Below are 17,224 nucleotides of genomic sequence, written 5' to 3'. Positions count from 1 at the left end.
ATATACATATATAAGCACATTTTTAAAAGAAAAATAAATAAGACACAACTGAAAAGATTAAATGGTCTGCATTAACCTCCACTGACTTCTGGGGTTTGTGTACACAGTGAAGTAGGTGAATTTTTAAGGTTGAGGACCTGTACACAGAGCTTGCCTGAGGAGTCTGTGCAGTTGCCATTAAAGGAATTCTCTAAAAAATAATGTAGACAAGCATCTGTCAGAAATGACAAACATATGGAGTATCCTGCTTTTGGGGAGATGACCTTTTAAAGTCCTCGCTTGGACTAGATTAAGGGAGGGACCTTAGGGTTCCTTCTGGACCAATTTCTGTAATTTGGTAAGTAACACAACATTAAGGCTGCACTGAGCCAGGATCCAAGAGGTTGGGCTACTCATGTAACTTTTTCTTGCAGCACAGCTTTGGTATGCTGTCTTTAATTATATTATAATCAAAATAATAAAAATTGTTTCAAAACCGCACATGAGATGATATTTCTTCTCTTCAGTCTTGTTACAGCTTGCACTAGTTTTCCAAATGTTACAAAGAAAACCATTTCAGAATTGTGATTGCAGACTGTGGATCATTATTGATCAAAAATCTAAATCTGCACATTTTATGAACAAATGAAAGCATCTGCTATAAAGCTATCCTCTGTTTCTGCTGAAACTCTGGGAAAGACCCTGCTAGAGTTGGACAGGATCAACATTAGGACAGAATATTTCTGAAAATCCCACTGAGGTTTTCATCCAGTCACAGAGCTCTGAATATGCAGTTCAGAGGCAGAGGCCATGAACAACAAAGTTAGTGCAACAATGCTGGCCCCAATTAAAATTACACAGGCCAGGCCCTGGGCAAAGAACTTTCCTTCCATGCGTTTTCCCCTCCCTGCATTCACGAAAGCTGATGGCAAATGAGAAGAAACATGCGTGCTATGCGACCGGCCCCTAAGGCCTGGGACCAGGAGCATGGGGCAGTGGAGCATCAGACTCCGTGGTTGAAGAGATACTTCACTTCTCCCTAGAGCTGACTGCACTTCAAGGGTGGGTGAAACAATCCTCGCATCATTTCCATGGCTCTTAAATAAGTCTGCTGTATCAGTTCCAGGTTGCATGATAGCTTAAAGGTCTTGACTATCATTATATGCAATCACCGTAATTGCCTTATATTAGATGTGTAACACATGGCAGTTAATTCCTGCCTTTATTACATCTGAGGACTTCTGCTAGTTCTAATATTGGAAGTTGACTCTCACCACACTGCTGCCCACTTTTGTGTTGCTGATCACCACACATGAAATCAGGTCCTGGTAATACTTTTGTTATTATGGGTCCCACAATGTAGAGTCATCTTCCTCTCCCTTAAGATCTGTCTCTTTCAGCCTTTTTCATCTTGGGACTCATCTGTGTTTGTATATTGTGAATTACATTTTACTGGTTTTTTCAATAAAGTAAATGTCATTCTATTCTACAATATAGTACTTGACAGGTATGAGTGACTGACATTGCAAATATCTATTTGTACTGTTATTAGTACATTAGCATCTTAGCTAATTAGCGACTACAAAGCACTTCAAGATACAAGACTGCAGAAGAACAGAGTGCTGCTAGCATTATTTTTCAACTGCTGTGATTATTTTTTCTAGAAAAAAAACAACTTTTAAAAGTTTTGCCAGTGGTTATTTCACACTGTATACTTTCTGTTGGCCAACTTAAGCTGTACTTAATATCCAGATCAGCAGTAAGCCTATTGCACTAAACACTTTTTATGCTACTTCATAAGAAAGGGGAGTGTAATAACATTCATTAAACTGTGATCCCACACTTGAGTATTAGGGCGTGTGTAGGAAACTGAAGCTTAGTTACTGAGTTAATCTCTGAAACTCTTTATGTGTGAATGAAGGTAATCTTAAAGTATATTAGAAGGAAGTCCAATTTCTGAATAAAGTGTTGCATTCTCATCAAGGGCCTGATCCTGTAAATTCTCCACACAGAGGGCTTTTTTGCTAAAGAACAAGAACATCTAATTTCAAACTTTTTTTCAGCTTTGATCACTTGTTTAAGGATGAAGTGAAGGCACCTGTAGCCCAGTATCACCACTGTCAGGAAGTGGAATTTCAAATAAGGGATATGGAGTAACCTCATCTAGCCATCCGTTAGTTAGGCCATGTCTCAATTTAGCAACTAGGCTACTTCCTTTATTAACTCAAAAGAGCAAAGGTGATATTATTAAAGTTACTGTAAGACACTGCAACCTCGTGTGTAACCCAGGGGTTTGCTAAAAAATTTCTATGATGCAGCCATTGCGGTATGCTTATTAGATCTCTTGCATCTATGTCAATGATTTGGCTTTAGTTTCAGTCTGTTTAACGTACAATGTGGATCCACAATCTGGGGGAAAGGGCGATGTTGCAGATGCTACATCCTGTCTTTTACATTCCCTTTCCAGCAGAGGGCTTCAATGATTAACAGTGATAAATACCTACATACCTATATACCTATATATTTATATATATGCACACCTACATATATTCATATATATAGGTATATATGTGTGTTCATGTATAAATGTGTATGTATGTATGTACCCTGAGCACTGCAGTCCCACATCATCTCCAGGTCAGGTCAGGCACACAGTGTGCCACGTGTGTACCACACCACCTGTAACATCTCCTTTGTCCCTTTTCCTTCCCTGCAGGTTGGTTGAAATAGGAATGCTGGCTACACACTGGTAATATGTAAGATAAACTGTAATCCCTTTGTTCAGTTGACTTTAGAAGGAAAGGGTTCATTTTTGTGGGTTTTGTAATTGAAGGATATGTACCAGCATGCCTTAGAGGTGTTCCCTGTTCCATAATGCTGCTTTGCTGCCACTGCATACTTTCAAGTCCTTTTTGTAACTGTATCCATCCATAACATGCACAGAAAATGAATTAAGAACATTCATTTTCATATCTTTATTGTCCAAATATAGAGGCAGCAGCATGTACCACATGCCATAAATGTAGGTCAAATATGAGTGAAGCTACAGAGATCCTAAGTTGTACACATATGGCTGAAGTACAGCATTACACTAGCAGTGGATGTTAAGGATTTACATGCTGTCCCTGGGGAAACCCAACACTGGAAAGGGCATTTACACAGACCTTGTCTAAATGAACAGGGGGAAAAACAGAGGGGCAGACAACAATCTAAAATGAATCTTCATGTTATTGAAAGGATCAGGGGAGGAGTAGACTCCTTTACACTTTAAGCATTTAATTGCATTGAGAAAGAACCAGGGACTAAAATAAGATACTAGTTATTTTTTACCGATGATCATTTCTCCAAATCTCAAAATGCTACCAAGTAGAATTTTTTCTTCCCTTCCTGCTGCAAAAAGCAGAAAACTCAGAGAGTGATACTTAAAGTTCTGTAAAACCATTAAAACAGACTAAAAGCCTGTGAAACTGTTAATTGGACCTTTCAAATTCCTTCAACTCAGAAAAACCAAAAAAGCCAGCAAAATGGGTTTTATCCCAAAGTGAATTAAAAATTTTCCTAAATATCTATGACTGTACATACACATGACTAGGCAAGGAGAATTCACACTCCATTCTATCAGGTGACACTGGTTTGAAACTCTGGGTTGCTGGTGTCCCAGCCTTCAGCAGAGTCATGTTAGCACACCTGAACTTCCAGCATGCAAATGGTAGCTTGAGTTGAGACAGTGCATGCCACAGTAGGACTGGCTTCGTCCAGACAAAATACCTTTCTACTCTCTGAACAAAATGGATTGAGATGATGAATGCAATACAAATCCATGATGGGTGTGCACTCTTCTCAACTGCTTTCAAGTTTCAAGGAATGCAAATGCATGCGTGTAAATAATGAAACAGGTGGAAGGAGAGGCCACTTCACCTGATGCACAAAACTCTCCCTTTCATCTGCCTTGTGGGCTTCTCCTTCCTTTTTGTCTTCACCAAAGCATCTTCACTGTTTTCAAGAAATACATTTCACTTTATTCCATCTACAGGCCTTAAGATCACTATGATTTTTTTTCCAAAGACTGAATCTTCAGAAACATTTCATTATCTTGCTGTTCTCGACAACTACATGCAATGTTAAAAGCAGCAGATTAAAGTCAACAATCTCTGCTGCTGAAAACCCTGAATTTCTGACATTTTCTGAGAGTTATGTTTTCTCTATTTGCATACTCTATTATCTGTTTTGTTTGACACTCAGCTATGATGCTGTTTATGCATTAATCACTCCTGTGAGTATTTCACATGCGAGGTGGTGTATAATCTACCACCCACAACTGAAAGCTTTCTCTCTGCACCACATTCATCATGCCTTAGCCTGAGCCTATCTGGTTAAAGTCTAAGAAACAATAATTAATACCACTACACATATTTTCTTTCTCACTTTTTTATGTAGCAAATAAATTCCTATCAGATGATAGTTAACTGCTGTGAAAGAAGTTCAGCAAAGCATTTTCTACAGAAGGCTGTTTTCAAAACTAAAATATGCTACCTTGTTATTTCCTCTTGAAATTATACTGAAGTTGTTTTCCTACTGAATTTGTGAAATACATGAGACACATGGAGTATCAACAACCACACTCAAATAAGCAGAATGCTGTATTTCCCAACTGACAGTAAATCAACAGCTGAATTGGCAATCTAAAAAATGAGACCTGGAATTATTCTAAAAAAGGGTTCTGGTCATTTGTGTACAAATATTTTCCTACAGTAATAAGCAAATATTTACTCGCTCTATCTAAGTTCATGAAAAACACTACCCACAAATACTTTCACAGTGATTCTAATACTAGCTGACGTCAAGAAGGTGGGTTCATTGATAGCCTGCCCCACAGGGTGCTTTCTTCCACTCTGCTGATTTTGTCTTGGGAGGGAAAAACTCTAGAGGTCTTACCAGCTAAGGTGCTACCAGTGATATTCCCCCTACATGTATGCATGGACTAATGTTTACTGCCAAGAAGCTCCAAGGGACAATGAGAGCCACGGGAAGGTTCTGATCCACCTGCTGTAGTGGGAAGGTCATTAGACCAGTCCCAGACAGTGCACATCTTTTTGAGAGATACCTCATCTTGATTTCAATCCTCAGGTACAGAGAACTAAGCACCTCCCATAGTACATAATGTAAATGCTAAATCTCTATCCCTGTTAAAAATGCGTGCTTTGTTTCAAATCTAACTTTATACAGGTGTAATTTCTAGACATCAGATATTTTAATGCTTTTTTGTAACATGGTGAAGAGCCTTCTGCTAGCAGATATGCAATTTGCAGGTTTTTAAAAATCCTTGATCAAGTTCCACCTTAATCAGCTCTTCTACCTATGCTTTCTGTTGTCTTTCTGACAAAAGAGTGGAGCAGACATTGGAAATAAGGAAAGATAAACATGATGTCCCAGAGTCCTTGATGGAATAAATCATGTTAGTTCTACTGAAGACAATAAAGTTATGCCAACTGACATGAGCTGAAGATTTGGCTGTGTATCCCCATGGTTAGACTGTTTGACAAAACATACATTAACTATTGTAACCTTTTGCCACACAAAGCTTATTTCAGAGAAAATCCAGCTTGTAATATATGTGGGTTTAAAAAAAAATAAAAAAGGGGGGGAAAAAAGATATCCTGTAAGAATACAAAGTTGCTTAATAAGATAAAAAAAATAAATACTTTAACACAAGATGTTCCATGACCTTAGCTTTATTATTTGGTGGTTCTGATGGCAATAACTCACTGCAATAAAATTTGGGGTAGCAGCAGGTCTGTGTAGCATAACAGTAAATTTTGATGTAAACTGAAGACCAGAGCCTGGTAATGAGGCACAAATGTGAAGTATTCACCAGAGACTAAAAGTGTCTTCTAACACTGGCATGCAATACAAGCTAGAAAAAAGTACCCAAGTACGATTCAAATCTCAACATTTAAGTTAGAAGGGGAAAATCTTTTGTGTTGTTATGGAAGTTATTCATCTTGTTCATCAGAAATAAAAAAATTTCTGTTTGACTCAGTAGTTTGAACTAACACCTAAAGGTGCCAAAAAAAATAAACCATATAGGTCAGCCTCAAGATGAGTCATGAATACTGAATTTAAACTAATATGTATGAAACTGGTAAAATAAAATCTCTTAAATACATCCCAGCTACAACAACAATAACAACAAGCTCTTGTACTGGATTTATTAGCAAATGTACTGCGAATAAGAAATACTAGCTTCATTCTACCTGAGATGAATAATGAAAAAAAAAAAGTAGCTGTCTGCTTTCTTCCCAGTTATACAGTGCCACATTTTGTTTAAGATATTACTCTCTCATGGGCTGCATAACTAAAAAATAAAATTCATGAAAAAGTGTAATGCAATTGTTTGGGTTTTGATGAATTGGGGCATAACGTTAAATAATTATTCATTGCTCTTCTTCTTCTGTCAAAGTGTGCAAAAAAACCCCCAACAACCCACCCAAAATTTTTATTGCTTTTTTTAATGTATATAAGGACATGGCCCATTGTGTGCATTTTATTTTAAACTAATGCTTCTATTATTCCATATCTGAATAATTATAGCTGACATCATCTACTCTTCCGTGTCCTAGAAGATCTTTAGCTCTAGTCCACTCTTACATATTTTATGCATTACATGAAATAGAATACCCCAAGATTTTGAAAATATTTATTTTAAAAACAGCAATGAAATTGTCTGTAATCACATTTTCTGCTCTGCTTTGAAAGCAGTATTATTCAATATGCCAGTGGTCTTTTCCATAAAAGCAACATATTAGAAATTCATGCTGCTCTAATACATCTGAATTCATTGATGTACTGCACTCCCTATAGACCTAAAGAAACATTTTTGCTTCAGTTTCATATGTCCTGCACATTACCTACTGATGTGGTGGTTGTCAAAACAGTTGTACAGTAGCCTTTGAATTCAAAGTGTGCCTTGACTGTATACTAAAAATGACAATAAGCTTAAGTATATACATTATGCTGGCTTTTGTTGCCAGCACAAGAGCATTTGGGAAATAAATCCCCTGATTTTATTGCCTTTTAACATCTTTTCCACTTTAAACTTCAAACCCAGAAATTTGAAGCATTTCAAGAAACTAAAAATCTTTTATTTCATTCTTGTAAATTTTCTATAGTGTACCATCATAAGCCACATTTTCAGAAAGGTCAGCACAAGATTATAAATGAAAGCATTCAAAAATAGGGGTTTTTTTCCCCTATGTAAAAACAGCACTGTGGTTTTTAACCCTGGTTTCTTGGAGAAAAAAGCAATCATCTATAGGATATACTAAAGAAGCTGAAATGTCTGTAATTTTGTTGATGCCATGAACACACAGTAAATCTCATTTTATAGAATACATCCAAAAACATTTTTACAGATAAACATATATTCTCATAGGGATGGTGTATACATGCATTTCTTTGCAAATGTTAGAAAGGTATTTCTTGCAGTCCTTGGAGTATTTCAGGAAAATTCATGCAAAGAGAAAAGTGCTGGCAGGTCAAGCCCCAGCTGGAACTGTACCAAACCTACACAGGGCTACCTTGAACTGTAGTAAATCAGGAAGTGATCCCTATTCCATTATATAGGAGCAAACATGCCTACAGGACCATGAGTACATTTTCATTAAACAGCTCTATCTATATCTAATTGGATCCACTGAAGTAGGAATAGAAGTCATGTTCATATTAAAGGAGGACTTTAGAGAGCTCCTACAACTGGCTGACCATGCTGGGCTGGACTGTGTGTTCACACCACCATGTGTCACATTCTGCACAAATTCTGTAGACTCCTGAACCCTCAATATCCAGATGTAATGAGCATCTAAAGAAATCTGTATGTGACAGCATGGTATAAAATAGTGTACGTGTGTATGTCTGTATATGCCTGTATGTCATCTAAGCAAATAAGAGAAACACACAAACATAGAAGTCAAAACATGAACTGACAGCAGAATAATAAGAAAGAGAAATTTTAGTGAAACTTTTTTTTAAGTAGTGGGGGTGCAATAGAAGTCCAATCAATTAAAAAAACTTCAAAGGCTAATTCCAAATTTAAGTACTAGACACAGTAAATGGCAACAGGAAATTTTCATCTCCCAGCACTGTAAAATTTTTCAGAAAGAATTCCCACAGTGTAAAAAATCTGTAAGAAGCTGATCCCTAATAAGAATTCACTGAGCTCGTAGCGGGCTCTTATTGTGTGTGTTTAAGCACCTCCACAGAGGAGAATTCTTACAGAGCTCGGGGCAAATCCTGCAATCCTTACTCAAAGGGATTTCATCTGCAGCTTGGAGGGAGTGCTGCACAGTATGAAACCAGGACTTCTAATGGGGGGAGATTTGAAGGGGTTTTAGGAGGTCTACATCCTCAATTTTCAATCTGTCCAAAATCATATAAATCCTCATCTCAAAACACCTGGTAGGTGAGATGAAAGAAAAATGCTATACTCAGTGTACAAACTATTTTCTGACTTTGTTCCTGAGCTCACCGTGTTTTCTTTCTCTCATTTGGCTGGCATTAATTAATGCTTTTTCTATAAAACACCAACTGAAAACCAATCACTAGTTCTAACAGAGATAAAAAGAAAGGTATTATTGCTAAAATACCAACATGGGTTAAAAACTGGTTAGAAGGAAGTATCTTGAAAGTAAAAAAAAAAAAGATCAAATTCAATCAGAGGCACATCTCATTGCAGCTGAATTTGTCCCAATATAAGTAAAATTTGCTGAAGATGTGAAATTAATTAGAGACAGAGAACAGCCAACAGATTCATTTCTAAGAATAATTTTTCTAAAAATACTCATTAATGCCCTGAAAAATGAGGCGAGATACGTGGTTTCCAAATACACTAAGCAGTAGCTGATACACCAGAAATTATATGGCACCAAGGGTTTAGACAGATTAGAGAAACTTATACATTATGTTCTATGTGAGGCAATATAAAAGTGATTTAGGCAAGTACTTGTTAAATGGATCAGTTTGATGAGATAGTAAAAAGGAAACTTAGAGAGGAGTAATAACAAGAGAAAAGAGTCATACTGAAGAAAAAATGTAAAAGGTTCTGGATTATAAAGAAGACCTTCAAAGCCAAGTAAAGAGTGCTAACTCTACAAAATCCTCTGTCTCTTCATCAATGGAAAGCAAAAAGGACAATGGGGCCATTCTATTCACTGAAAAAGTTACTGAATTCACTGAAGAGTTAAATTATCTGCCTCAAGTTAATTTTTCTCAAGTTATCGAATTCAAATCAGTGGAACTATACTGCCAAACAGTGTTTGAACTGTACAAAATCATGGTGTTAACATCCTAACAGTTGTACTAACATGAGATGTAGCTTAATCCCCTTGACAGACAAGACAGCTTGAGTTAAAACTATTGCTAGTTAAGAGGCCCTCTTGTGTGCAAAGGGCATGCAAGTTAGGGATAACACTTGACTTAGCCCACGATGCTTCAAGGATCATGCTTTATTTATTGAAAAATTCTCAGAAATGACTGTTAAAATTTACTGCATATTTTCTTGATGTCTGATTTTCATTTTTTCTGATCATTAAGTCCCAATAGCAAAATTACCTAGTTATATCATTCAGCTTTTTTGTATTTGCCCTCGATACAATAATTCACTGTGATGCTCTACAAATTCTCAAGGCCCTTTGTTCAGAGCTTGTTGCAAGAGGTTAATGTGGAACATCAGAGCTTAAAAGAATGCATAGTTTTGAGCCATAGTCGTGGCTCAAAAGAGGTCAATTCAATGAAATACTGCGTGTCTTGACTGGAGTGTCAAACATCTCTCTTACTTTTTCAAGTCCTACTTATAGCTCTGATTCTCAGAACCCCACACAAGATTTAGCTCGTGCTCTTTAATACATGCCATCAGCTTTGTAGAAATGCAAGCAAAATTAAAAACATTTCCATGATGTATATTTATATTTCTCTATGAAAATCTGCCTCTCCCCCTCTCCTCCCAATACTGAACATAACCCTGGGGTCAGATTCTGACCTCAAACACAAAGCGTGCAACATCCTAGTAAATCAATAACAACTAAGCAGCACATAAGAAGCCAAGAGTAGCCCCCCTGCAGTACAGCTCATTGGACATCCTCAGAGGGAATTCAGAGCTCCTCAATATCAAGGCAGCTTTATTTTAATTAAATTGCAATGAAGCCCTGTGACAAGGCAGATTTTTGTTGTAAACTGTTTTCCAGACACCACAGCCCCTGTCTGTGAGGTTGTTAGTTTGAGTGGCTGATGGGGAGCTGAGCCTAGACCCCTCAGCCCCCAAACCTCCACATGCTACCTCAGCTCCCAGGCTCACCGCAACCGTATTATTATTATTATTTATTATTATTATTATTATTATTATTATTATTATTGGTAATGTGATGGGGAGCTAACAAGCTGGAAACCTAAACAGCCTTGGTCCCTAAGCACAGAGCTGGGACACAGGGCCTTAAGCCTCTGATCCTTTGGTGAGAAGCTCAGACCCTTGGATTGACAGATCCTTAACTTTGTCTGTCTGGATCTGCAGTTCCTGGGCAGCCCATCTAGCAGAGTGCCTGAAGTCCAGTGAGTGCCACACAATACTGGGTCCATCCTCTTCCATGGGTTTTTGAACTCTTTGTCTTAGAATTGTACATCTAGTTAAATAATCTTTTCTGGAGCTGCTGTGCAAGAAGTATACTAATTATCTGTAGAGCCCACTTGAAAATGTAACATGTAAAGTAGCTCTGCAGTTGTTGCGAGCAATTTAACATTCAAAGAAGTGATTTATAATATCAGGCTTCCCAAGATTACGACCATAATGACTATCTGACAGACTTTAGAAGCAAATCGTCCAGTCATTTCAATTAGATTCTGGCTGGCTAAGGACTGGGAACTGTAAAAAGGCTATAAGATTTGGCCTAGAATCAGAAATAACATTTGCTGTTTTCCAAACGTGCAGTAAACAAGGAAGGAGATATTAAATTTTTGTACATCTCTCAGCACATGCAAATGAGAATGGAAAGAGCCTCGTCAGACAAACACAGAACAACAGCCATCTGGACCCAAACCCTGCTCCAGCGGAAGTCAAAGCCTTGAGCCTCCTTTTGTCATGATCTACATCTGTGTAAAGTGGGAGTAATTCTACTCAGGGTGGTGGGTAACATTCTTGTTTTGAGGAACTCAGCTGTAACCCCCCCACTGCCTCTGCTGGGGGCAGGATATGACATGGGAGTGTGATGTAAAATTCAGAGTCAGGCCAGCTTGCTCCATGACTTGGGTGGTGCAAGTGCTGGTCCCTCAGAGGATTTCAAACAGGTCTGTATTTTCAAAATTTCACAACTTAAAGCAGAACAAAAGGGAAAGATTAAAAATGCTTACCACAGAGAGGGAGTTGGAAAGCAGTGTCCCATCTTGGCCAAGCATGTTGGAAACTGTAATTTCAGGTAGATCCATGTTTTGTGGGTGGAATGGAAGGAGGCCGTTGTGGTTCATGGGATGACACAGAGAGTGGTACCCAGACTCTAACTCGTTCAAGTGCACCAAGGAGTGGTCAGGCAATGATGGAGGAGTTATAGGAGGTATGTTAAAATCTTCACTTTCAAGACTTGGGCCAGGAAAAGACTGGAAAAAAAAACAAAACACAAGCAAGCAGAAAGTGCTATGAAAATCATATGAATACTGGTCAAGAATGATAATAAAACTCATAAAATAAACAAGAAGAGACCAACTCACATACTTCTAAGCAGGAGCTTCAATTTAACAAAAAGAATATTTTAAACACCTATGTATTATAACAATGGATTTTCACCATTATGTATGGAAGAAAAATTGCCTCTAAGGCATAAGAATCTCTGATAGTTTCACAGCTTCCATTAGAATGATTTTTTTAAAGAAGCTGAATTCAAATAGATTTCAAGGGTTCTATTAAAATTTTCCAAGAGTGTTCATCTAGCTGAATACTTTTTTCATAGGAACTGTGGAAAAAGGAAGGCAATTTACAAAATTAACATTGGCTCAAAGTCATTCATAAGACTCCCTGCTACTCCTATCAAGAATTATATAGTGAAGAAGAAAGATACTGCTTTTAGGCTTACAGGAGAACCATACATTTGTTCTGCTACAAAGAAAAACCAATAAATACAGAAACAGTACATACTTTGTGTTTATAAAAATACATTTATGGTGTCTCAACACCACTGATTTTTTCTTTCTTAATCTATAAACGCAATGATACATAGATTTTGTCAGTCATCTAAATGAGTTACTCCACAAAGCAACTGTTTAGTCTTTTGTTGTCCACTGCCATTAAACCATCCAACTCAATCTGATCCAAGGAAAAGCCACAGGCAAAGTCAGAGCAACACACCAAGGTGGATAATTGCTATTATTTGTCTACATTCCTTGTACAGCAAGTAGGCTCATTTGGAGGATAGAGGTGGGTATACTTATATTTCTTAAAGGAGAAAAGGTGAGCAGGATTAGAGACATGATCCAAATCAAGAGTTAAAGGGATCACTTGCAGTGGTTCAGCCTGAAAGCCTGCTCTGCTTTTCTGAGAACAGCCACAGTTCTCATCTCCTTTGCAAGTGATCAGTCTTTGCATATCCCACACCCGCAGTCACAAGGTTTATAGCACAGAGACTACTTCCACCCTTCCTGCCCTTCTGCAGCAACGCAGCCCTGCTCTGAGTGCTGCCTCTATTACTTCTGGAAAAGCAACGATTTAAATACATTCTGCTCCCACAAAGTATCTTCAGAAAAGATTAAAATGGATGCACAGTTTCAAAGAGCAGTTATTAGAAGAAAATGTTTTCCCCAATACGAGTTTGTAAATGGAGGACAGTATGGTATATGAATTCATGCAGAAGGACAAGAGAAGAATCAATGGCCAATTATAAACAAAGGGGTTCTTCATTAGTCATTATAGTAACAATGTCCTCCTGATGCCTGAGGTTACTCTCCTCTGTACGAGCATGGATATAAAAACTTAAATGAGACCAACAACAAACAGTGTTACATGTTTTCGATGAGCTGCTCAACACAGAAGAACCTACTGTAGTGCACATTGCCATAGTTTTGGTTGCTTTGTTTCCCAACAAGGTTTACACCTGTGTTGCCAGTGTCTTGGTATGAAATAGAACAGGAAGGCTAGACTGCAAAGGCTAAAGTAAAATCCCAAAGAATGAAAACAGCAGAACAGGGAGAGGAAAAGGTCTGGCAGTGTCATCACCAGCCTTATGTGTGAGGACTTTTGATTCTTCCACTGTTTTCCAGCTGTGTTTCTCACCTCCAGCAGAGGAGTTTACTCTCCCCTGGCCCCTGCCCTCTCCTTCATGGGAACTTGGTGTGAGTGTGCTGCCATTCGTGAGTCGTATTTGCCCCTGCTTTTAGAAGCCATGACACAGCCACCAGTGGAGACATCTCCAAGGGAGGAAATACAGTAAAAAAAGACCCTCACTAAATGGTGAGGAGACTTACACATGACAAAGAGAAAACATGGTATTTATTCAACCACAAATGTATATACTGTGTAAAAACAAATAAAAGTATTATGGACACTTTATAGTGCCCTCAAACTACGGCCCGTGGGCCAGATACGGCCCCCCAGGGTCCTCAATCCGGCCCCCAGTATTTACAGACCCCCCGCTGGGGGTTGGGGGGGAAACCAAGCAGCCGCAGATGACTGCCTGCCACTGCATCCGCGCGCCGGCCCCCTGGTTAAAACGTTTGAGGACCCCTGGTGTATACGCTATTTGCTAATTACTATTATATGAAACCAATCAACGATGAAAAGAAAGGTGTCTGTAGTGAACTTAAAGTCTAATACCACAATAACAAAGCAGCGAGGGACAGAAATGAAGGAAGGGCCAACACCCTTAATGCTCTTCTGGCCCAGTGCTATCCCACACAGGTGCAGTTGGATTTGGTTACCGTCATTGTGGTGAGCTTAGATCCAGGTAACCTACAGCTACCAGGAGGGCTTCATGAGCTGTGAAAAGAGGACACTTTGTGTGCAACACTATCTTTTCTACTGTCCCCAAAAGCTGATGGCCTCAAAAGAATTTTGTATCCCATGATTTTGCAGGTACAAAGAAGTGTTAACATCTGGGTTTTTTCTCTCTCGCTGTCCTACACTGAAAATACCTTGTGCTGCATGTTTGCTCAACCAAGATGTCTCATCACCTTCTAGAGGAGGAAGAGAGATCTGCCCCGCTGTTTTTAAGCAAGACTAACACAAGAGTCTACAGCATTCTCTCACCACTTCTTTAACAAGAAGAAGCGACTTCAACTTACGTTTGCTACTAAAAGCAAATATTCCTAAACCAAATACTGACAGGCTGGGTGTGCCTGCACCGATAATATTGGAGGCATTCAGGAAATCTGCTTAATTGCACACACCCTTTTTGCATGCCATGTGTCAATAGTCCAGGTTTTACTTTAGTTAGGCTTTGATTTGCTGTGTTTCAAATGTGTCTTTAACTAGTAACACTTCAAAAAACGGTGGAAGCAACTGAACTGCCATTAGGACACTAACTGCGCTTATTAAAAAAGAAGTAAAACACTAGTAGCATAAAACTCCATAACCCCAGTTGCATCATGTGTAACTGTATAATAATATTATATGTATTATATGGGCTAAGAATTTTAAATAGACAGTTGCTTTCTGATTACTTTTAAAAAAAAATCACACCATGATTATTGCTTGCAAACCAGTTTGAGTGTACTTGATCCTACATCACCTACCACACCACTGTCCACTACACTTGCATAAGCTTCTTAAAGTTGTGGGAGTAGTGTAGCAAAGGTGATAACGCACCAAAACAACAAAACACTTGTTCTTCCTATAATGTTTTTTCTTTTATTTTCTTTTTTCTTTTTTCTTTTTTTTTTTTTTTTTTTTTTGAGATGTAAACTGTTGTACTACAGAATCCAAGACATATGTTAACAGTATGGGCAGGTATTTGAAAGTATCTGAAGAGCACCTTATTCACCTAACATTTTCAGCTGGTTTGGTATTTCCATACTTAATATGTGTGTATTTAACACATACTTACATAACTTCCTTAGGGAAGTTACTTCAGCAGGAACATGACAGTACTGTGGTTTGTCTTGTCCGGCAACATGGTTCAGATGCTTGTAATGACTTGGCACACCGGCACGTCAGAAACCAAAAGTCCTATATACTTTTGGAGCAAACTCAACATACCCCAGAGACAAGGCTGTTGCAACTGCGTGTGGAGGGAAGGAGTAAGGAACAGGACGTATGCTTGTCCCACCAATAGCAGCTACAAGATTCAAACAACCGCTCCTACTCCTCTGCCACCTCTCCCCTTGCCATTGGGAAAGCCTTCTTATGGAACCATCTGGAGTCCCTCTGACGCAACTGAGTCAATGCTGGCCACAGGCTTTCCTGGAATGTCGTATTGTTACCCTCTTCCCCAAAAGGACATTTCAGGCAACTCCAGCACAAGGACAGGCTCAAGGCTTTCCCTTGCAGTGAGAAGTCCAACTCCCAAGACACTCATAATCCTGTCCCAACCCCTGGGCTTTCTTAGAGCATCTCTTCTTCCAGCCCAAGCCATTTTATCTGGAATTTTTAATGAAAGGAGTTATCTACCATCAAAAGCATTTGGGAAAGCTACATACCCTGTATCCAATTACAATTCATAAGTACAGATCATAATATTAATAATAAATGGTGGCCTGTAGCTTCAGTTTTGTTAGGTTTTTCTTTGGGGGTGGGGAGAAAGATTAGGGGTTTTGCACCTCCCATCCCCCCAAGGTTTTTTTCCTTCATAGTTGCCTTTATTATCAGAAGGACTTTCTCTATTCAGAAAGACACAGAATAGCTCCTTTTCATTCTACTGGTCACAGAAATACTAGCAAGCTCGCCTTTTCACTTTTGCATCAAAAAAGAGTAGCAGTAAATGCTTTATTTACTTTACTACAGAGCTACTAGGAACTTTGCCAGTGGTTTCGCTTTCATCTCATGACTGTGGGAGTGGATGAGGCGTTTATCAGCTCTTCAGTTTAGGGGAACTTGCTGGACCTTTATTACATTCCAGAGAGAAAGCCCTCTGCAAAGTAACACCATTAAACCCACTGCATAGCACTGAACAGACACAGACTTCAATTTTAATTTACTATTAAGAGGATTTTTATTACACCCGTATTTATTACAAACAGATTTCAGATTATTTTGGATGGGAGCTACACAGTGGGAACCTCAGAACGAAGCATCCTTAAACTTGTGCTCTTTACAGACAGGAAACTATGAAAAAGGTTTTTAAATCAAAGATGCCTTCCCAAATCTAAAGGACAATATTCTATGTTTCTGGTTATCTATTTGTGATATTTCTGCCTGAAATTATGGAAACTTCATAAAGCAGATGATTTTTGAGACGCCCACTCTGAGATCAAGAGACCTTATTATCTATGCCACCTTAGCCCATAATTTTACGAGAAAAGCTTGCCAGGATAAAATGATACAAACACTTAACTTTGATTCACTGTCAACCCAAGTCCAAGCTTTTGTTCCTGGACAATGACCTTGTTGGTCCCCTTCAATTTATCTTTTATGCCACTTAGCCTGGCCAAATCCAGCAATAAGCTATGAAGGGGGGCAAAATGGTGTATGTATGTGTGTATACATCAAAAGTCAGTTATTTACTTTATCAACATGTAACTCAAATTAGAGATAAGCATCCTGCTGCACCAATAACACACACACACACACACACACAAATATCTAGCATTTATTCTCCAGAAACTCAGATACTCGTTGCTACCAGAAAAATAAGGGAAATTCTTGCACAACCTGCTGCATAAGAATTGAGGAAAAAGGAGTAAGGAGAAAGAAGGAAATAAAAATAAAGCCCCTGTGCTTAAGTACTTTACAGTGATGACTGCATAGTGGCCAGAAAAACTTACTTATGTTTCAAAATAATTTTAATAGAACTTTAAAAAGTAATCGGAGCAGGGAAACCAAAGGAGATACCTCAAACAGACTGACCACAAGAGGCAGCAAGCTTTCAAATATCCAAGGTAAATCCCTCTGGAAAGAGCAGAACTGTTACTGTACGACAGTACAGAAGACAACATGCATTAAGTAAGTCTAATTTGTGTGCTCAGTGGTTATGTCAGTCACCATGCATATACCCAACAGACTCTGGTATTAGCAACAGTTCCTTAAAAATTGGGAATTTGCCTATAGATATTTAATTTAAAT

At 38.5% G+C, this 17,224-nt stretch overlaps 1 protein-coding gene across 2 annotated transcripts in view; it reads right to left on the bottom strand.

Moving 5' to 3' along the window:
- Window positions 1–17,224, bottom strand: part of TOX (thymocyte selection associated high mobility group box) — a 224,629-nt gene that overhangs the window by 80,842 nt on the left and 126,563 nt on the right. For both annotated transcript variants that reach the window (XM_037381844.1, XM_037381843.1), the window contains exon 3: window positions 11,374–11,616. In XM_037381844.1, the coding sequence (XP_037237741.1) occupies window positions 11,374–11,616 (243 nt within the window). The remainder of the gene's footprint in view (window positions 1–11,373; window positions 11,617–17,224) is intronic.

This window comes from Falco rusticolus, chromosome 3 (assembly GCF_015220075.1).
Source record: "Falco rusticolus isolate bFalRus1 chromosome 3, bFalRus1.pri, whole genome shotgun sequence".
NCBI lineage: Eukaryota > Metazoa > Chordata > Aves > Falconiformes > Falconidae > Falco > Falco rusticolus.
This window is presented reverse-complemented; position numbering and strand designations above follow the sequence as displayed.